Source organism: Diabrotica undecimpunctata, chromosome 5 (assembly GCF_040954645.1).
Source record: "Diabrotica undecimpunctata isolate CICGRU chromosome 5, icDiaUnde3, whole genome shotgun sequence".
In the NCBI taxonomy this organism is placed as follows: Eukaryota; Metazoa; Arthropoda; class Insecta; order Coleoptera; family Chrysomelidae; genus Diabrotica; species Diabrotica undecimpunctata.
The window spans coordinates 146089903-146112631 of NC_092807.1; the positions used below are offsets into that span (position 1 = coordinate 146089903).

At 32.9% G+C, this 22729-nt stretch overlaps 1 protein-coding gene across 1 annotated transcript; it reads left to right on the top strand.

Annotated features, from left to right (window-relative positions):
• Window position 1: 1 nt before the first annotated feature.
• Window positions 2-22014, top strand: mIF2 (mitochondrial translation initiation factor 2). The gene is made up of 9 exons (XM_072532974.1): window positions 2-449; window positions 3470-3590; window positions 6603-6825; window positions 7733-8122; window positions 12605-12898; window positions 12958-13323; window positions 13437-13613; window positions 18832-19131; window positions 21781-22014. Exons 1-9 carry the CDS (start codon window positions 361-363, stop codon window positions 21948-21950), a joined length of 2130 nt encoding a protein of 709 aa, XP_072389075.1. The 5' UTR covers window positions 2-360; the 3' UTR covers window positions 21951-22014.
• The last annotated feature ends 715 nt before the right edge of the window (window positions 22015-22729 follow it).

The following is a 22729-nucleotide window of genomic DNA, read 5'->3' on the forward strand; positions in this document are numbered from 1 at the left end:
GTTCTGTGTTTGTAGCCCTGTTATTGCAAATTTACACAACTGAATTCAATAATAGTTATTTTTATATATATTTCCATGTTATTAATTATATAATTTATTTCTATAATAAAATAGTCAAGAAATATGAGATATTTAGTTAAATTTGTCGTATAATGTATCTTTTAATAATTTAAAATAGTTACAAACTTAAATGAACAGAATTTTAAGGTTACTAGAAAATGGCTTATAGAAAAAAAATGCAGAAAAGAAAACCATAGACATATAATACAGTCTATGGAGAAAACATATGATGATATTCTAACCTATTTAATACATATTAGATAACCTTAAAAAATTTAAATTTTTTTATTTTTAAATTTCATGGCTCTATACACAAGTCGTTTATTATTACAAAACCTTTTATGTAGCAGTGTAAGAAATTCCAAAGAAATGAATGTGACATGCAGACGGTATGTATTTGAATGAGAAACAAATTCCTTTAAATAAATATAGTGTTTATTTTTTTTTACTTTTTAATACTAATATCTTCTGGAACAATCAAGATATACGTCATATGTAAATAACAACTGTATGTATTTCCTAACAAGCGTCTAATAAAAAAAACCATACATTCATATAAAACTTAATCCCCTGTTTTCAAATGCGAAGCAGGTCTCACATTTAAGTGAAAACATCAAAATCTTTGGAATAGTTTATGAAAGTAAAATATTAAGGAGTAGATATAATTTCGAATTGTATACCATACAGAGTAGGCTTGTAGTTATAACAATCAAAGTAATACTAAACATAATGACCTAGAAAATAAGGTTTTAATATCCTCTTGTTTTGAGGAAGAAGATAAACAAAACTTTTGGTAATCATAAAACATGGGATATCATTAATTCAAAACTGGTAAAAAGTAGAACATAGTTAAAATGTAAAGTATGATCAGAATGATCCAAAGTTAACTGAACCTAAACAATTATCTTACACAATGAATACATATAGGTATTTCCAATATAGGAACTAAATTAAACAATAACATAAAATAGACAACAAATGCAATACATAATCTATCTCCTACAAAGGCACAAACTATTTTATTACACCCATGTACTGTTTTATAAATGATTCATTAAGTGACCTCCCTCTTTTTAGTTCAGACAAGACTCGTTAGTATCTGGCACTTATTGGTAGTTTTAAGATCTCTTCTGGTTAAATTGTCAATTGACCAGTGAATTTCTGCTTCATATCACTTAGCACATTGCAATGGAATAGGATGAGTATGGCAGTTTCTTTTCCATTTCGCATTTTCTGCACCATGGTTCATTCACGTTACCCAGTTTTTATAGGTGTTTTCTTAAACAACAATGTCCAGTCATCATTTCAGTGAATGTTTTAATCTCCCGTTTATTGATATTCATCAAATTGTTCAACAGTGTTTTTATCAATATGTTTGATTATTTTCTTAGTCTGGATTTGCTCTTCAGTGACTCTCTATTTCTTTTGATGATTCCTTGTCAGTCACTTCTATACCTCGTTTTGGTAGCATCTTTAGTGATTTTCCCAACAAATCTGCTCATTCATTTACATGCACCCCTTCATAACCTGGCACCCATAGTAAGACTTAAGTGACCTTAAAGCACCCAACATGAGCAAACATATACAATATATAACAATAGTCAGATAAAATATTATAAAAAGAAATAAAAATGCCAAAAAATCATATTAAATTGGATGTTTTAATTGTTCTAATTGTTTTTATTTTAAAGTATTTAGTTATCGTTTTTAATAAATTATGTGCTTTTATAATAATCTGTAATGTATTGCGTAGAAAATTGTGGCAATAGAATCAATCTCACGAGTACTATGTTTTACAATTTTAACTGTTTGTGAATAAGTTTAGGTGACAGCTTATGTGTACCTGATGACAATTATATTAAACAATGGAAAGCTAGACCTAGAAATTGCCAATATGACAAAAAAACATCGAGCATATACTATGCAATAAATAATATGATATTGGGGAAAATGATAATTAAATAAGAAAATAAATTGCATGTCAATAACGCAATCTCAATACCAATACTTCTATATGCATGTCAGAATTGGGTTACAAAGAAAAGACACAAAAGTACCATATATGCAGCAGAAATGAAACAACTGATAAAGACAGCTGGACAGGAAAAGAACCGAAAACATCAGAAATGAGCTAAAACAGGAACCAATAGAAAAAAGAAAACTGAACTGGTATGGACACATAATTGGAATAGACGAGAACAGACTAGTAAAGAAAATGACAGAGGCCAAAATACAAATAAGAATAAGAAATGGTATACCTAGAAAGGAGTGAATGGAACATATCCAGGAAAATCAAGACCAAGAAAGGTAAAACAGTGCAACATATGAAGAAAATGGCAGAAGATTGGAAGGTGTGGAAGAAATGGGTAAAAGATGGATAGATGCCAACAAGATCTTTGACACTCTTATAGGGCATAACAAGTGTGAGAAGAAGAAGTGAATAAAATTACTACATTAGTACTTACATGTTTGTTATATATAGATGTCTTAAAGATGAATTAAATAAATTCCAAAGCTCAACAGCAACATCAAAAAGTGTTTTATTTACCTCTTGGGTCAAATTTGATGTGCCTTTTACACATTATCGGCTTGGTCCATACATTTGGTGGAACTGGAATCTTTAAATTTTTTTCTTGTTTCTATGGGATTTGATTTAATTCTTTTTACTGTGGTCAGATTTCTTTTCGTCAAATCGCATATTTCACTCGTAGCGGAAGTTGTGTCAAGTCCTCTTTTAAGTAAGGTACTGTATATAGTTTTTACAATTTGCTTTGCATCTACAGATAAATGTTTCTTCATTACCGGAACACTAGAAGAAGCCCCATTATTATTATCCCATGGACGCCACATAATGATAAAAACATAATGAATAAAATGAGTAATAATACTTAACACTTCCCTTGATATATAAACACAAACAAATTTTATCAAGAACTCGTATTTAAATACTGGTTGGTGTTCAGTTCCATAAACTTATTATATAAATACCAGGAAACTACTTAAAAGGTGATTAGCAAACCCGTCGCGCACTACCATCGAATTCGAAAAACCCTCTTATCAGTATTTATAGTATCGTCAATGTAAGCCTTATCTGTATTAATGAAATTATAATGAGTTTGGATTGTACGCAATTAAATCAACATTAAGAAATGAAGATTGACAAATTTTACCAGGAATATATTTAAATTGTACCTTAAACTGGGCCTTTTATACTATTATCGGTTAACCCAGGATGTTTATAGTCGGTACTAATTGAAGTCAACCATTTACTGCTAAACAAACTTTACTTTTGTTAGTTACATCCTTATACAATTACTAAATTGATATAATGATGTTCCATGAACAATGAACTGGTATACAATTTATAATATTAAATATTACAGAATTAATCACCTTAATATAATTTTAGGATATCATCAGTCATATATAGAAAAACTAGACATAAAGCGAGATTTTTTCAATGTATCTATCCATGTAGTATTCATACTTCTTTTGTTAACTTTAAAAGACGAAAAACTGCAGAAGAACGTGTAAGTATACAATTAGTCAACTGTTTTAATAAGATGAACTTATGCGTAATTTTCATAAAATGTTTTTTCCTCCAGTATTTTTTTAGCCAATGAACCAGAACAATGTTATTTGTAAGTAAATTTCAAGTATAAATAAATAATACCAATGCGTTCTAAGGAGAATCAATTTGTGACCATTTTCAAGCCAGTTGTTTTCCTATACGCATGATTATATCTCAGAGATTAGCCATGATACTATGATTAAGAAGATAAGATATTGCGCATAAGTCGTGACGTAATTGGAGAGCTGCACGTTCGTAATGTCAGTTTTTTGTATGTGTCAATAAATAATCTTTAATAAATAGTTTGGAGATATCCTTTTGTGTACGATTATTGTAATTATTAAACCTTTTTTTAATATTATTATTTTGCTAATCGAATAATTTCATCACAGAATGCATAAAAATCCCATTTAACTTTAACAAGAATTCAAATTCTGCTCTCCAATGACGGCATGCGCGAACACGACCGATTTTGTGATACGGGAAGATCCTATCTTGTTATTCATAGTATCATGAGATTAGCGTTGATTATCTCAACAATGCAATGAGGCAAATATTTGAACTAATGTTTTGAATTTTGAAAGAGTCAAAGAGTAACTGCGCAACAGAGACATATGACATAAAGTTTATTTTTCTTCTTGCATGTCTCTTCTTTCTTCTACCTCCAGGAGACTGTTTGTGACAGCTCTCTTTAGACATACAACTGCCATGCAGGTTTGAGTAAAAAAAAATTGCTAGACTATAACAATTTTCAAGTAAAGGTGATTCATTGGCAACATCGCACTTAAAGTGACCAACCGATATTCCCCTTATCAACTTTGCAGAGGCGTACCAAAATAATGTTTTATTTATTTATTATTTATCTAAATACATAAATAATTACGTAAAAATTAAATCTAAGACCGATATAATTATTAAACTATCATGTGTGTTTTGACAAGTACCTTATAGTTGTCTAAGAAAATAAAGTAAAATTTAAAATTCCGAAGAGTAATCCCCAGTCACACTTAAGTTCATTATTTTATTTTTTTTTTTCGAAAACAGTGACTACCATCCCGTCCAATCTCCACATTTTCTCTTCTTCCTTGATCTTATGGGCTACGGCATTAGCCAAATTTTCTTTCCGTATATGTTTCATTGCAAGTTCTAACAAATGTTGAACATCAGAACTTTTATATGTCACGTTTTCATGAGCTATGTAACCCTTTACTTGAACCCAGATTAATTCTATCGGGTTTAACTCGCAATGGTAAGGAGAAAGTCTCAAAATGGTAATAACTGTAGCACGAACCGTTGTATCTACAATATGGTGGCGATATATGTCACGATGCTAATGACACATATAAGCTCAGTGTTAACCATTTCCTCGGAAAATGGAATTAATTTTTGTCCTAACCAACTTTGCATGTCTGCTTTTCTGGTAGCCATAGTTGGCAGAAATAGTTGATTCATGGTAGTAGTTGAGTCATGGCGTAGGTACGAGAGATGCACTGTTTAGTCTACAGGTATTATTCCAAAGATGCAGAGATATGACTTGCGACATCTACACTTGCTTTGTGGACTACCAAAAAGTATTTGACACAGTTCAACATTGAAAAATGATGGGTTCTAACAAAAGCCCAAATCGATAATAAAGACCGGCGTGTAATACAAAATTTATACTGGAACCAATCAGCCACAATTAGAACAAATCTTGGAGATGAACCGACGGAAGCGATCCAGATTCTGATCAAGACAATTCTGATCGTTAGACAAGGATAAATACTTTCATCTCTATTATTCAACCTATATTCAGAGGAAATATTTAGTGAAGCCTTGGAAAATTGCGAACATGGAATCCTTTTAATTTTAATTAAGTGAAAGATTTGGACTAAAGTAAACATATCAAAAACTATATTTATGGTCATCAGCAAAAATAAAATTAGAGACGTCCAACTGCTTATCAAGATTACACCAGTGGACCGAGTAAAACAGTTTACCTATCTTGGAACAATAGTAAACGAACAATGGGATCACTCACAAGAAGTAAAATGTAGAATAGAGAAGGCTAGGAGTGCATTCAACAACATGGCCAAACTCTTTACAAGCCACAACCTTAATCTGGAGATAAAAGTAAGGCCCCTACGATGTTATATCTTCTCGATATTATACTACGGAGTTGAATCCTGGACACTCACTGAAGCGATGGAGAAAAAACTTGAAGCCTTCGAGATGTGGCTATACAGAAGAATCCTAAAAATATCATGGATGGACAAGATAACCAACGAGACTGGACTACGAAGAATGGGGAAAGAAAGTGAAGTGATGTACACGATTAAAAGGAGAAAGTTTAGTTCAGATTACTGAAAATAATCCTTCAAGGCAAAGTATTCGGAAAGCGAGGAAATGGGAGAAGAAGAATATCATGGTTAAAAAACCCGAGGAAATGTTTCTCCACAACAGCAACTAATCTAATTAAGGCATCAGTTAATAAAATAATTACAGCCAGAATGATCGCCTATATTCAAAACGAATAGACACAAAAAGAAGAATAGTTGGCAGATATTCTACTAATGAGCTGTGATACGAAGCGTTATCCATTGCTATTACCGAATGTAGCTCAAACTAATTCCCCGTTTTTGGATAAAAAAATTATCTAAATCAACACTATTGTCTAAAAAGCCACTCTCACTACCTATATGGGCGAAAATCAGTCGTTGGCCTTTATCTGTTGGTCCTCGTAAACCTGTTGATAAACTGTCCACAAATGCTTGACGAGATAATAATTCTTTATGTGTACAGAATAAACCTCTCTAATAAAGCGAATATATCTTCGTCGCCAACATCTTCGAGACTAAATCTTCTCTTTCTATTAAGGCAGATTTTCGCGATCGGTTGGTACAAAGAACTTAAGAACAATATGATTCTAAAAACTTCAATAGAAACATACTGAAGACCTTTTTGGTTTTAGCAATTATGTATATATTTTTAGAAATCGCCAAGAATAATAGAATATTCTCCAAAAGCGAAAGGTGAAATGATTGATGTATGGAGGAACATTACTTTGGAAGAATTAGCAAAGGTTATTAATAAAGACATCAATTATGTATATGACATATTTCTTAACCAATTTAATAACCCAAAAATACCCATTACTGATATAAAATTGCTGCAACAAGGTATTACTAGAAGTGGAAGGAGGATGAGGATCATCGGTAAGTTTCAATGTTTTGTTTACTATTAGTAATAACATGTAAAATTTTGAAAAGTATGTCTTTAGTATTCAAGTAGTCAATTAATTGTCTTCACAGTTTGGACCATATATTTTTTAGGTACGACTTGAGGCCACCCATGTATCTATTTATCTATCTATTTCTCTTACTAAGATCTCTTACTCTTATAAGATAATTTCATAAGACAAAATACTAAGATTATAGGATTTTCAAAGTCATTTCTAGTTTTGACAAAGAGTACTGTCTTCAGAAGTAGGATAGACCTATGATGCAAAGAATAACCGATGCACTTTTTACACCATTAACTGAGTCTAGTTGGAATTACCCTACTTCTGGTTGCATTGGTGAAAAACTTTTCCAGACAAAAATCATTGTACAATCATCAGTAAGTAAAGCAGAATTCATTGATATAAATTACATATCCGTAGACATCGTACCCTCTTATCATACTAGTACCCCTACAACTACTGACGTACTAAGCTCTCACTATGAGTGGACTACAACGAGGATGGCCTTACCACAGAGTCCGCAACTAAGTCAATGAGGAAACCTGTTACGATTCTTATTTTTATCGAGTTCTTCTCGGTATACTCCCACTAGCCTAGAGACAACCTTAGGGCTTCTGAAAGCTCTCACAGCTGCTTGATTGTATGTATGTGCATATTATGTTGATGAGCTTAAGTTCAAAATCCCTCATTTTTATTTCTCTTGTCAAATGTAAGATTTCATAAGTCTTTGCCTGGAAGACAGAGATATTTCTATTTCCCTTAGTGGAATAGACCATATATATATATATATATATATATATATATATATATATATATATATATATATATATATATATATATATATATATATATATATATATAATTTTTTATCTTTGATAAAGGCAAACCGGAAGATAAGATAGAAGAACTAATTAAGAGAGATACTTTTCCCAGACCTCCACCTAGCAAATCTGAGCTCAAACCTCGGCCTCCAGTTGTTACTGTTATGGGTCACATAGATCATGGGAAAACGACTTTACTCGATGCTCTCAGAAATGCAAGAGTTGTAGATGAAGAATTTGGAGGCATCACTCAACATATTGGTGCGTTCTCTGTAGTTCTGGATTCTGGCGCAAGAATCACTTTTTTAGATACTCCAGGACATGCGGCTTTTACAGCGATGAGATCGAGAGGAGCTAATTTGACAGATTTAGTAGTTTTAGTTGTGGCAGCAGATGACGGGGTAATGGAACAAACTTTGGAATCGATTAAAATGGCGAGACAAGCGAGAGGTAAGTTATGTGTTGATTGAATTTATTTATTTACCTATGTAATTTTTATCCACCAAGTCCTCTGTTTATTTATACAGTGATGAGTGTCTTACCACCCGGCAAAATAGCGGCAAGGATAGAAGACAGATTAAGTTGTGAAATAGTACGAGATAAAGCTAGTTCTTGACGTGGCTATTTCACTTCAGTCATAATTATACGGATGGCCTCGAAAATATTTTATTTTAATAATTTCTGATGTTAGAATAAATAATTGAATAAATTAAGATATATTATAGTAAAAAACATTAATTATTAGCGATTTCAAATTATAAATCTTTAAGTTTATTTAATAATAAAAATAACTTAACTGAAATATTTGATTAAACTAAAGGTAGGTATGTTCAATCCGAAAACAATTATTGTATGTGGAATTGGTGTAATAGGTAGAGACGTGGTCTAGTGACAAGAAGATTGAGGTTCAATTCACACCAAGGATAAAATTTTTGTTTTACTCAATCAAAAAATAATAGAAAATATGATACATATTAGATAAAAAGTTTTCGAAAAACTCATTATTTACAATTTATTCTTATTCCAATGTTAAAAAATAGAAATACAAAATAATTCAAATTCAATTTCAGTTTTACAGTCTTCAGTTGTGATTGCAAAACAATCCGGTTAAGACTGTTTAATGCCAAATCCATCACTAAATTCTCAGTGTTAATATCAATTCCTCTGTACAGGTAATGATTTTCAAAACAATTAACAACATTGTAATGGATGCGCGCGAACAGCTGCCTGCTTTACAGCTAACCAAATCATCAAGCCATCAAATAATAACATACCGAGAAGTGTTTTTGCACGGTAAACAGAAACTTTTTATTGAAAAAACAATTCGTGAAAATGGTTTTAACGGTCGAGGAAAAAGTGCAAATTGTTGTCTGGCATGTCAATGGATTATTATCAGACAACATGATTAGACAACAATTCAGTCTATTATACGTAATTTTTTTATTTATGGATCCGTGTTCGCTCCAAGAGGAGTTCGTAGACGAAGGGAGGTAAATTCAGATTTGGAACTTAGGGACACTTTGATTTGTGCAAGTATTGAGCAAAATCCTACCCAATCAACATCTCGTCTCGGAGAACAATATGGAATTTCAAGATTTAGAGTAGGTAAAATTTTGAAAAGACATGGATACCGTCCCTATAAACTTCATAAATCCAACGAACAATTCCCTGGGGATCAATATAGACGTTTAGAATTTTGTCAAACTGCAATGGAAATGTCACATCAAGATGAACATTTTTTAGAGAACGTTTTGTTCACCGATGAATGTACGTTTTCATTGCAGGGCCGTCACAATTCAATGAATGCTCGGTATTGGTCTCGAGGAAATCCTCGTCAGATTTATGTCGCTCGTACCCAGCGTCCTCGAAAAGTAAATGTTTGGGGAGGCATAATAGGGAATCATGTCATTGGTCCATTTTTTATAGAAGGTATGTTGACTGGGCGGAAATACTTGGAACTTCTGCAAAATCAAATTGTCCCAGCCCTTCGTAATTTACCAATACCTTTCGATTCCATATGGTTTCAACACGATGGTTGTCCCGCATATAATTCTCACATCATCAGTGAATATCTCAGTGCGACTTTTCCTAATCGATTGATTAGTGGCCACGGAGATATTTTTTGGCCTGCAAGATCACCTGATCTTGCACCTTGTGATTTTTTTATGTGGGGATATATCAAGTCCAAGCTATATGGAATTGAAGACGATAGGCCTAATTCTCTCCAAGAATTAAGAGAAAAGATCTCTGATTCAATGAGAGGTATTAGTCCAGAAACATTAACTAATGTTAGACGAAACTTTTATAATAGATTGGGTTATTGTTCTGCTGCTAATGGAGGCTTATTCGATCATTTATTGTAAATACATTTCATTAGAATATTTTTTTTTTATTTTTATAGAATTTCTACGTATTTAAATATTTTTGGAAGTACATTTATTTAGAACGTTCTTTTATGTTTGAAGAATTTTTACTTTATTTTCGAAAGTACGACATTGTTTTTTCAATAAGATTTTCATGTTTTACTATAAACACTTCTAATAAAGACTGAAATAAATGTTTAGTGATTTAAAGCAAACCGATATAATATCTGCATAATTTCAAATTTTTAAAAAAGTAAAACCTTCATGTGAGATTTGAACCCTGAGCACCTGCATGAGAACATCGTGACTTGAACTCTGATCCATCAAACTTTTATATTTCTTTAGTGACAGTTTGGGTTATTGTTCTGCTGCTAATGAAGGCTTATTTGAACATATTGTAAATACGTTTATTTACAATATTTTTTTTTATTTTTGTAGAATTTTTACTTATTTAAACATTCTTTAAACGTTCTTTTAATTTTGAAGAATTTTTACTTTATTTTCGAAAGTACGACGATACTTTTTTTTTCAATAAGATATTTATGTTTAACTTTAAACACTTCTAATACTAGTAACGACTGACATAAATGTTTAGCGATTCAAAGCAAAACGATCTCTGCATAATTTCAAATTATTAAAAAAAAAAGAAAACCACATGTGGGTTTTGAACTCTAATCGTCTGCGACGTCTGTGTCGAATTCTTACCACTAATCCACGAAGGATTGTGATTATTCCGTGACAAGAGTGTATGAAACTCCTCAAATCATAGTAGAAAATATTCTTGGTTAATAATTTAATTACTATTAATTAAATTATTTTATTCACATTTTTGCTTTATTGTATTCAATCAGTTTTTACTTTATGCGAAATTAAAAAATGGAAATACGCCACACATACGTTACACATAATAATTATGACCGAGGTGATTTAGCTCCAAGCTAACGTCTAAAGGTGTGAGACTATCGATAGTGGTAATGTAAATTATAGGTTTCTACCTCTACGAGTTTCATCTCTTTTTATTTCACAAGGTAACTGTGTTTTCTATCTCTTACGTTAAAAAGCCGGGTGGTAAGACACTCATCACTTTATACATAAGAGTAATGGCTTGCGCATACCCAGACAGGTATACATACCTCTAAATAATCAAGTTCTAATTATATAAAGTTTTTATACTTGTAGAAAGGGGATTACGCCGTCATTTACGTGACATTTTATTACATGACATTGTGGTCTGCTTTAAGGAACCTTTTTTTTAAATATTAATATGTTCTTGTAAAGGCATAACTTTGATTATTGGGTAAACCTACATTATACGTCACAACAAGAAATTAAACAAAAATCATTAAGAAATGTTTATTAATAAATTCACTGTATAAATACGATATATTATGTATTATTGCAATCTTATATACTAAAACGCTAAGCCCTTTTCTTGTCCACCACTTTACTCAAAAACCATATTAGATAATTAAAATATTTTTTCGGAATATTATTAGTATTACGTATGAGATTGTCAAGATATACTTTTGGTACAAAAATTCAGTTCCGGTTTTGAGATGACCGTGTCATCGAATGCCATAGTCTGTGGACTAGTGCGCATTTCGATGCGCATCGCCCCGCCTCGAATTTTCCCATTGGCTCTTGACCTGGAAATCCCTATTTATCGCTCGAATAGCGCATATAAATATTGGCGATTTTCAGGTAAGCCAAGTCAGTCCCTCACGGGCTCTCCGAGAGCTTAGTGCTCTCGGGGCTCTGCTTTCTGCATTTATTTTCCATACTCTGTGGCTGAGAATTGTTTCAACTTAACTTGGTGTTTTATTTCGACGAAGAAATTGTCATGTAAGAAATATCTTGCCTTTTTCAAGGCACAAGCTCTCGATAGTATATTCGAAGCCCTCTACAGAGCACCCGGGGATATCAGAAGGTGGTTAGACCCTTAATTGTTCCCCCGAGGTGACAACCGGAAGTTAAAATTTACTTTAAGTTTTAGACCCCACAATGTATATATGGATCGAAAGGTCTCGTCGAGACGAATCTAAATATGTACTTCCGGTTGCGATCCGACATCGGAAGTGATCAGCATGCAAAATTAACTGCTAAATGATATCCATGTCGACATTTGATGAACATGATGATTGCATTCCGGTTTTGAGGTCGACTTCCATAATCACTTTTTTTTACTTGCATTATTATTGATGAATGTTATGTATATTCTTGCTTATATTGTTTGTATTGATCTCTTAATTTTTCTCGCAAAATAAAAATTTCATTTAAAAAACTCGATGTCGAGTTGTTCCGCTAGTAAAATATTAAAACGAAAACTGTACTGAGCAGTATAATGTTATACATAAATATGTTGTAAAAGGTATCTCCGCTTACCTGGTCTACTGGTAATAAAGGATTATTGGAATTGAATCTCAAAATGGCCATCGTACATGGTTTTGACTTTACTTTGTATAATTATAAGAAAACTAATAAATTTTAAACGGACGCATTTGATAATATTAAATGGTCGATTAAACACTATTAAAAATAAACTAAATTGCTAAGTATATTATCTTTTTAGTGCCAATCCTTGTTGCAATTAATAAAATAGATGCTCCAAAAGCTGACATAGCTAGAACACAAAAAATGCTGGTGGAAGCAGGTATCCAAGTAGAACAACTAGGAGGTGATGTTCAAGCAATCCCTATATCAGCTTTGAAAAAACAAAATTTAGAACAATTAACAGAAGCTTTAGTTCTGCAGGCAGAATTACTAGAAATCGGAGCGGATCCTACAGGACCTGTTGAAGCTGTTGTTGTAGAAAGTAAACTTCATCAACATAGGGGAAAATTGTGTACCGTTATTGTTCAAAGAGGTAAGGGGAGGAAATAATTTTTAAGTCAGATTTGTTTGGTTAATTCCATATTATTTTAGGTACTTTAAAAAAAGGTGATATTTTGGTAGCAGGTACTTCGATGGCGAAAGTTCGATCTCTTAAAGATGACAAAGGTAAATTGTTGCAAGAAGTACCACCAGGATATCCTGTAGAAATAGAAGGCTGGAAGCAACTTCCACCTGCTGGTGAACAAGTACTTCAAGTTGAGTCTGAGAAAAGGGCGCGAGAAGTTCAGAAATTTAGGGAAGCAGAACAAGAAGCTGGAAAGGCTAAAGAGGACAGCAAAGTAATACAATTAAAAGAAGAACAACATAATAAGGAATACAAAGAAAAGCTAGAATTGAAAAGAAAAATGGGGAGATTTAAGATAAGACCAGATGGTCCCCGAAAACCAGAAATTCAAGGTATTGTATATTTTAATAATTATGGCTTAATACCATATAAACACAATATTTAACTTAGACATACCACAAGAAAACAGTGTCAGAACACTTATTATTTCAATTTTATTTTTCAGATGACGATGGGACGCCTTCTTTAAATATCATACTTCGCGCCGATGTCGATGGTACTTTGGAAGCCATTCTGAATGTATTAGATACATATACTTCTGAAAGTTGCAAAATGGATTTAGTGCATTACGGAGTTGGTCAAATAACCGAAACAGATATTGAGCTGGCTGAGACATTTAAAGGTAAATAATAGAAGAGATTAGAGTATGAAGGGATTATGCGACAAAAAGTTAGTTCTGAGATAACTGCAGTTGTAGTATGGATTTTTTTTAGATGTGCGTTTTTCTTTTCCAAATCACCTCACTTTTAGTTAATATTTTATCATTTTTAGTATAAGAAATTAGAACATGCTCTAATTTTTAGTACTGAATCGGCGCGCGCATCTAATTTGTAGATACAATATTTTTAGTATTAAATTCAGTATTGAATTTAGTATAATGGCAAGCAGACCTAAGGTTTTTATAATTTATAATTATAGGTACATTGTAATTGTTCAAAACGATAGTAGGTAAAATAAGCCTACAATCAGATTAGCAACATGGAACATTACTTCTTTCAACAACAAAGACCAAGAGATAATAGAAGAACAGATAAATAAAAACATAGACATTTCTTCAATCCAAGAAACCAAGAAGAAAGGTAAAGGCCAAAGAGACTGTAACCAATATTTTCTAGCATACAGTGGAGTGAAGAAAGAAGAACGAGCACGAGCAGGTATACTTATCTTAAAAAAATTTAAAGACAACATAAATAACTGCCGTTATATCTCCGAAAGAATAATACATATGAACATTACAATGGATCACCAAAAATTAAATGTTATATCTATCTATAGCCCCGAGGATTGCAAACCTAAGGAGGAACGAGAAGCATTCTACGAACAATAGCAAACCATCCTGGATGAAATATCTCATGAAGAACCCTTAATTCTTATGGGTGACTTTAATGCACGAATAGGAAATGAAATAGTTCCAGGAATAAAACAAAGATTTAATGGAAACCATGTCAACGCAAAGAACTCATGGCTAATCTCTGTGCTTTTAACGAACTGAGAATCAATAATACATTTTTCGACCATAAGCTCCAGTATAAATATACATTTGAAAACTCCAGGGGGCACAAATCTATGATTGATTTTATAATCACTAATAGAAAAATCCACCCAAAGCAGATTCTAGATATCCGAACTTTAAACTCAGCAGAAGCAGTGAACAAAAACTGGTACTAGCAAAAATAAGAATAAAAATAACACCAAAACATTTTTTACAGGAAATCACCGAGGAAAAATTCAATGTAGAATCACTGTGGAACGACTCTACAAGAGAAATGTACCAAAGGTGGCTAGCACAGAAGATACAGCTGAAGCAAATAGACGACATCGAAAATATAAACGCGAGCTTGGAGAAAATCAAACACAACATTGAAGAAGCAGCAACAGAAGCTCTAGGAAAACGCAAAGTCGTACTGAACAAAAGAGAGACCTACACGAAGTACAAAACATCAAATACTCCAGAATCCCGAGACACCTATAGAGGAATACGAAATGAAACAAAGCTGTTGGTAAGAAGAACAAAAATTGAACACTGGGAACATTTTACAAAAAGGATGGAAAGCGACTTCTACGGTACACAAAAACAAATATGGAGATTCATAAGAAACCAACGGAAAGAAATGGCAAAATTGAAGGAATACAATAACATACCAGCAAACGAATGGGAAATATACCTGACGGAACTGTTTAAAGGAAAGAAAAATAATAATCAACACAATAACGTACCTGAATTAAGACACGAAATAGAAATCAGTTTTCAGGAAGTAGAGATAGCCATAAACTCATACAAAAATAAAAATTCACCAGTACCAGACGGAATAACTAACGAAGTTCTAAAACAGGGAGGAGAAAGTATAATCCTAGAGATGACAAAACTTATACAAAAACTAATATTGCACTGCAAGATACCAGACGCATGGAGAAACAGCATAATGATACCAAAATTCAAGAAAGGAGATAAAGAAGACCCCAACAATTATAGAGGTATAAATCTAATGAACACTGCACTTAAGCTTGCCACAAAAGTCCTAACCAACAAAATCAATAAACTAACAACTTTATCAGATGAATAACAAGGATTCAGATCCGGAAGATCGAGTACAATAAACCAGCATGTTTTATAGACCTGACAAAGGCTTTCGCTCGCATCCGAGTCGAAGACGTCTTACACCTACTGTATAAAAGAAACATACCAATCAATATTGTACAAACCATCGAAAACATCTAAATACATAATCGAATACAGTCAAAGATAACTAACACAGTGTATACCAGTACAAAGCGGAGTCAGACAGGGTGACTCGTTAAGCCCACATCTCTCATATAATAATGGATGAAATAATACAAGCAGTACGTAGAGCTCAGGGGTACAGAATGGGGAATAAAGAAATCCAAATATTATGTTATGCAGACGACGCCGCATTAATCGCCGAGACAGAAGACGAGCTCCAAAGATTAACTACATCTTCAATACAACAGCCAAGAAATACAATATGATAATATGAGCAGAAAAAACCAAATGTATGACATCTAAATACCCACTACAATGTAAAATCGAAATTGATGGGAAAATAATAAAGCAAGAAGCAAGGTTTAGATATCTGGGAATAGATATAACTAGTTACGGAGATGTTGAAGAAGAAGTACGACAACAAAGCTTAAGTAAAGCGGTTGGATCTCTTAATGACACAATCTGGAAGAACAAACACCTAAGACAAGACACAAAAACAAGAATCTATAAAGTAGCAATTAGACACATATAAAACGAGACGACTACTAGAAATAACTGAGATGAGATGAAAATACTCCAACGAATATCAGTGAAAAGTCTGTTGGATAGGGAGAGAAGCGAAAATTTAAGAAGAGCATGCAATATAAAAGACATAAATGGATGGGTAAGAAAACGGAAACAGGAGTGGAACGAACACATTACTAGAATGGTAGAGGATAGGATAGTACGAATAGCACGAGATAAGTCACCAAATGGACGAAAAAGTATTGGCAGACCAAGAAAAAGATGATGCGATAATTTAAACAATTTAGGAGGCTAATATTGAAGAAGAAACAGGCTTTAAAGCCTACATACGAGAAGGAAGAAGAAGAAGAAAGTAGGTAATATTTGTTGCATTGCAAACTCCTACATTAACGGTAAAAGTGGTTACACTTTTTATCCAGTTCCGAGTCAAAATCATAAAATACATCAATGTAAACTGTGGATTGCAGCTATAAGGTCTAATTTATATAGAAACTTTTATGTAATGATTACTGTAAATTAAATTCCATATATTGTTAAAACGTATTAACTAGTTTTATAAAACGTTTCTGTAAAATAATAATACTATTATAATAATATATAAATATAATTTATATACGAGGCATGTTTTTTAAGTAAGTACCATTTTGCGATTCCGCCGCCGCAGCGCTACGGTTGGCGTTCCGCGCATGAGCGCTGGTTACCTACATCTCTTGCCTACGCACTGACGCCATTACAGTTTGATTCTTCATTGTATACTTGTTTACTCCAGTGTTTAAGATGCCTCCAACAATCGTGAGTCACGCTGATTGTGAAGTACGGGCTGTTATACGATTTCTTAGTGCTAAAGGCGTAAAACCGATCGATATTCATCGTGAGATCGTTGAAGTTTACGGACAAAACATTATGAGTGATGGAATGGTAAGGAAATGGGTGAGAGCATTTAAAGATGGCCGCACAAATGTGCATGATGAATAACGGAGTGGGCGTCCTTCGGTCGTTAATGAAAATTTGGTGCAGAAAGTGGACGAAAAGGTGAGAAAAAAGATGCTTTACAATTTCATCATTGTCCGACTGCTTTCCTCAGTATTCTCGTAGTGTTTTGTATCGCATTGTTACCGAGAACTTGAATTACCGGAAATTGTGTTCACGTTGGGTTCCAAAAATGTTGACGGATTTGCACAAAACCCAACGTTTAGGCAGTGCATTGACTTTCCTTGAGCGGTACCACAGTGAAGGTGAAGATTTTTTAGACCAAATTGTTAGTGGTGACGAAACGTGGGTGGCCTACGTCACACCAGAATCGAAACAACAATCCATGGAATGGCGACATTCATCATCACCCAAAAGAGTGAAGTTTAAGCAAAAAATTTCTGCCGGAAAATCATGTGCACAGTTTTTTGGGACAGAAAAGGAGTATTGCTAGTGGAGTTTCTGCCTCGTAATGAGACAATCAATGCAGCGTCTTATTGTGAGACATTGAAAAATCTGCGTCGTGCAATCCAGAACAAAACACGTGGCAAGTTGAGTAAGGGTATCGTTTTGCTGCATGACAATGCCCGTCCACATGTGGCTAATCAGACCAAAGATCTCATCAAATCATTTAAATGGGAAACTCTAGATCATCCTCCATACAGCCCTGATCTGGCGCCCAGCGACTACCATTTGTTCCAGCACTTGAAGAAACACCTGGGCGGTCAGCGTCTTCAAGACGATGACGAAGTAAAAACATTTGTGATGCAGTGGTTAACAAGTCAGGCGGCAGAATTTTATCAGGAGGGTATTCAAAAACTGGTGCCACGTTATGACAAGTGCCTCAATATTCACGGAAATTATGTAGAAAAGTAGATTAAGGTACATGCTTTCATGCAAAAATAAAATTATTGCCATATCTTTGCACGTCTTTTTTTAATTCCAAAACGGTACTTACTTAAAAAACGCGCCTCGTATTTACAACAGTAAATCTGCATTTAGGATTGCAAAAGTGAGGTTAGAATTAGGATCTCAAAAAATCAATATTGAAATAATTACTGAATTACAAATAATACATGAAATAATTACAAATAAACTCTGTAATTATATAAATTGGTATAATAAATATAAAATATATAAATTGTTATTATATTAATGTTCTTAATAAGTTAGTAAAATGTTTATAATAGATAAATCCAAGTTATGTGTTTGTGTCAACAAATCTTTTTGTAATACATAAATACTACGATAACGTTATTTATATATAAATAATTAATATACAGACAATATTTATGATTAATTACAAATTTTTGATTGTATTACTGCAGATTTATAAATGTTTTCAATGGTGTAAACCTAAATATCATACCACTATTTTGAAACAAGTCTCCATCAGAATCTTTACTTCCACATTTACCTATTTCACTTCGAGAAACATTATTTAATGATAAATGACCACACTGATTTTTTTGTGTAATAAATGGATGCAGAAGATAAAATTAGAAATGTTTATTCTAGCAATATGTTGTCAATTATAGATCAAGTTAATGAAGACGTTAATTAAAATCGTCTATTATACTGTACATATATCTTCCCAATACTAATAGCTATAATTTTCTTATAGGTGTAATATATGCTTTCAACGTTAGTCTACCTCCAAATCTATCAAAACTTTCCGAAAATGTTCGAATAAAGAATCACAACGTTATATATAAACTGATAGATGACGTTAAAGAAGAACTTAATTCCCGGATACCACCCAAAGAGGAAGAAGAGATTTTAGGCGAAGCAGTTGTTCTACAGGTATTCGAAATCACTCAGGATCGTAAAAAGGTTCTTGTAGCTGGTTGTAGATGTGAAAAAGGAGTGTTGAAACGAGTTGGAATGTATAAAATTATTAGAGAAGGGGAAATAATCTACACAGGTTTGTAAATATTTCAACTATTATTACAAAAATATTGAATACAATTTGTTGCATTTTACTTTAATTGTTTTACTGCCGAATTTTTTCATTTTCTGCTCTTTCATAATGATTTGTGTAAGAACTGAGAAATGTGTAAGAATTTTATTGAGCATTACAAATAGCGTTGAATATTCATTACTACACCGAAGTTTAAGTTTCAGTTGTTTCATTATCACCTTGTTAAATTTAATTTCCTGCTACTTGCTGCAGGTTATCCTTCCATCTAATTTAACTCTTGTCAGTCTGTTTGTGCATTCTCTAGCAGACCTACCATTCTCTTCGTCCATCTTGTGTACTTTACTTTGCAAAATGTTCCACCTAATTACAGTTAATTTGGTGTCTACTCACTTCTCTACGTCTATACCCCTTTCTTTATGCATAGATAATATCTTAAATGTTATTCTTAATATTGGTCTTATTGCTGGTTGGGTTATTGGCATTTCATTTGTGGTCTTTTAAAGTTTTTGTTTGAGTTGTAACGAAATATTTTGCCTACCACATAGGGTATTACTATGGGGGTTGAACATTGGGACAGAAACTATTGGGCTAGAGATAAGGCAAGCAAAATAAATGATACTTATGCAAACGGCATTCGGGGCTTCTTTGGAGAGCTGGGGTCGTGGATAAGTGAATGGCAAGGGGTCGGATTGGGGCAACTACAAAAATGAAAAAAAAGGGGGTACTTACATGAATCTCCTGGATAAATGGGCAAACAAAAACAACAAGAAAGGCCTCTAGCTATTTAAAATAAGGACGCCGCTTCGAAGGATCTTAGTATTCCTAGTCTTGCTGGATAAAGGAAAAAAGGCTCTTCCTTCCTAAAAAAAGAAACACAAAAGCGGATAGGAGACTTTTCTAAAATAAATAAACAAAAATGATTTAGAGAAATAAATTAAACATTTATTGTTTCTCAACACAAACAGTTACAAATATTAAATGGTACAAAATATATACGATATAAATAGTTACAAAGATTTATACCAAAAATAACAAAGAAAACTTACATGCCATTATCCGTTTACAAACTCGGGAGATGCTACAAAACTTACAAAAAATTGTTATTGGCTATAACTGTGGCAGAAATAAATTATTACAATTAAAAGTTAACCTTTTTCTAGAAACAAAACAAACTAATGTCACAAAAATAATAAGGCTAGCTGTCAATATGTCAACATTGAATTTTAAAGCTGAAACAAATAAAATGACAGCATAGCCACACCCTAAGATCTACAATATTAAATATCAAAATTTTAAATCGTATGAAAGCAATTATTATTTTAATGTTTATTTTCCTTCAAAAGTTTAAAACAAAAAGAGTTACCTGGATTTCACTAAACACATTAAGATTTCTGGGGTTACCTTCTCTGCCACACGATCAAATCCATCTCCAAATTGTGAGGGATACTCTGGGACAGCTTCTTAGGACAAATAATACAAACTTGAGGTTGAAAGTCTGAATTTTCTACGAATTTGCCGGTTTTTTAACCAACTCACCAAAGCGTCTGCATAGTTCCGTTACCCTTCTTAACCTAAAAACTCGAATTCTCTCATGTATCGGCCGGCTCCTATGCCGCCTTTTTCCCCGTGTATCGAAAGGGGACTAGCGAACCCTAAATTGTTGTTAGACCGCTTCAAAACTCGCAAAACGACCTTGAATCACTTCCAGTTTTTAAAATCGTAGAAATAAACACGTATTATATTATATGCATTATTTAACTTCGTAACCCGATTCTTTCTTTGGGGGGTTTGAATGTAAACAAAGACACCAAAATTTATATATAGCCCAAGAGTGTAGTACAAAATTTTTATACTTGCATTTTAAAGGAAATTATTATGCTACAGAGTTCATTGTTTTCATTTATATATTTTTTGTTATTATTTTGGGGCGAGGTAGCGGGTAGATAGACTTAACGATCCCGGTAAAGTTAGGTCTAGTTTAGGGTCGCGACCCTTCCTACGCAAGCCGTGGTTTACTCTCTCTCTCTCTCTTTAACCGAGAGGATACCACGTCCTAACCTATTATACTTGTCGATGACGATCAATTTCCTAACCCATCCCAACATCCTTCTATCAACCCGTACATGCCAGGCCAGGTAAAATGATAAACGACGAAATTGCAAGGCCCTCAGTCTTCGGCAGTCCCTTGAAACCAGGCTATGGTAGCAGTCTTCGATGTAGAGGGGCAGAGGGTGCTAAGAATCCCCGGAGTCGACCAGGCTACCTTCACAAACGACAGCGACAAAGAATATAGTTTATGGCAACATAATAGGTTGAATCTATATTTTTCAGACATTTTTGCATTAGGTTTCTTCAGAGCAACAAAGTAGACTTAAGGCACTCCGGTGGTACTTTATTTGTGTACAGATCTTTTTAATACCGATGTAATCCATAATATTCCATGTTGTTCCATATTTTTTAGGAATTCCGAGTTAAACTTATACGAAGTGGAAATCTAAATATCAAAATAAACGTATTTTAAACTGAAATCGTGGTTCATTCCCATTAAAAATAATAAATAGGTACCATTTGTAGTGGTGCGATAGTTTTGACTTAGTGTAAAGAATATATAAGTGTAAACATATTTTTAGTAAAAAATACTTATAATTTCAGGTAACTTATCTTCCATGCGGCATTTAAAGAACGAGGTTGATGTGATTAAAACTAATACGGAATGTGGTCTGCAGTTTTCTGCTAAAATCATATTTGAACCAAATGATGTAATAGTCTGCTTTGAAAAGAAATTAGTACCACAAAAAACTGATTGGGATCCAGGATTTTAATAAAAATGTTTCAGTTAGGTAGTAAATTATGATTTTTGTAAATAAAGTGTTACCAAAAACAACAGTAAGTTTTTTAACGATAAATAAATCAATAACTAACAAAATACAAGAGATTAAGACAAAAAATGATAGTATTCAAGCAAAATATTTTATGAAATTTAGCTGTCGTCTATAATAGGTTCTATTATTAATATATATTTTATTATATTAATAATATACTATTTATTTATTTTTATTTTACTAATATTTACTTTATCGTCTTTCTCCCTTATCGTTATAAAATATAAATACAACCGAATATAAAATAAAAACATTTCTTCTTTTTACGTAAATATGACTCTGTTTTTCAATGTGCCTCCAGTAAGTTGTCGTTCCATCGTTTTCGTGTTTTTCCTATTGGGGAACATAGCAACAACGCATTGCAAAATTTGAATACAGCATAATTGGCTATCTTTTAACGTATATTTACAACAAATTTAATATTACCGAAGAATTGTGTTTACTGATTCTAATGCAAGGGACTACAACGCAAAGACCTGTATGATGGACTAAAGCCTGTGTTGAAAAATTTTATTAGAAAAGATCATCGGTAGGGAAAGGCTATTCCAAGATATTAAGAAAGTCACAGGAAGGGAAATATTCTTTAACCATTGTATAATTCACCAGGAAAATTTGTGTGCGAAAAGATGGAGTTTATCACATGTCACAGTGTCAATAACTAACCTAATCATTTTTATAAAGTCGCGTGCTTTCAATCACCGTGGATTTAACGAATTAGA

What these genes read in the sequence shown, in the direction of transcription:
- mIF2 (XM_072532974.1), top strand. Translation starts at nt 361, where the DNA reads ATGGCTCTATACACAAGTCGTTTATTATTACAAAACCTTTTATGTAGC. An exon ending in TACCGTTATTGTTCAAAGAG is followed by an intron (nt 12,899 to 12,957) that starts GTAAGGGGAGGA and finishes ATATTATTTTAG; the next exon opens with GTACTTTAAAAAAAGGTGAT. An exon ending in GCTGGCTGAGACATTTAAAG is followed by an intron (nt 13,614 to 18,831) that starts GTAAATAATAGA and finishes ATTTTCTTATAG; the next exon opens with GTGTAATATATGCTTTCAAC.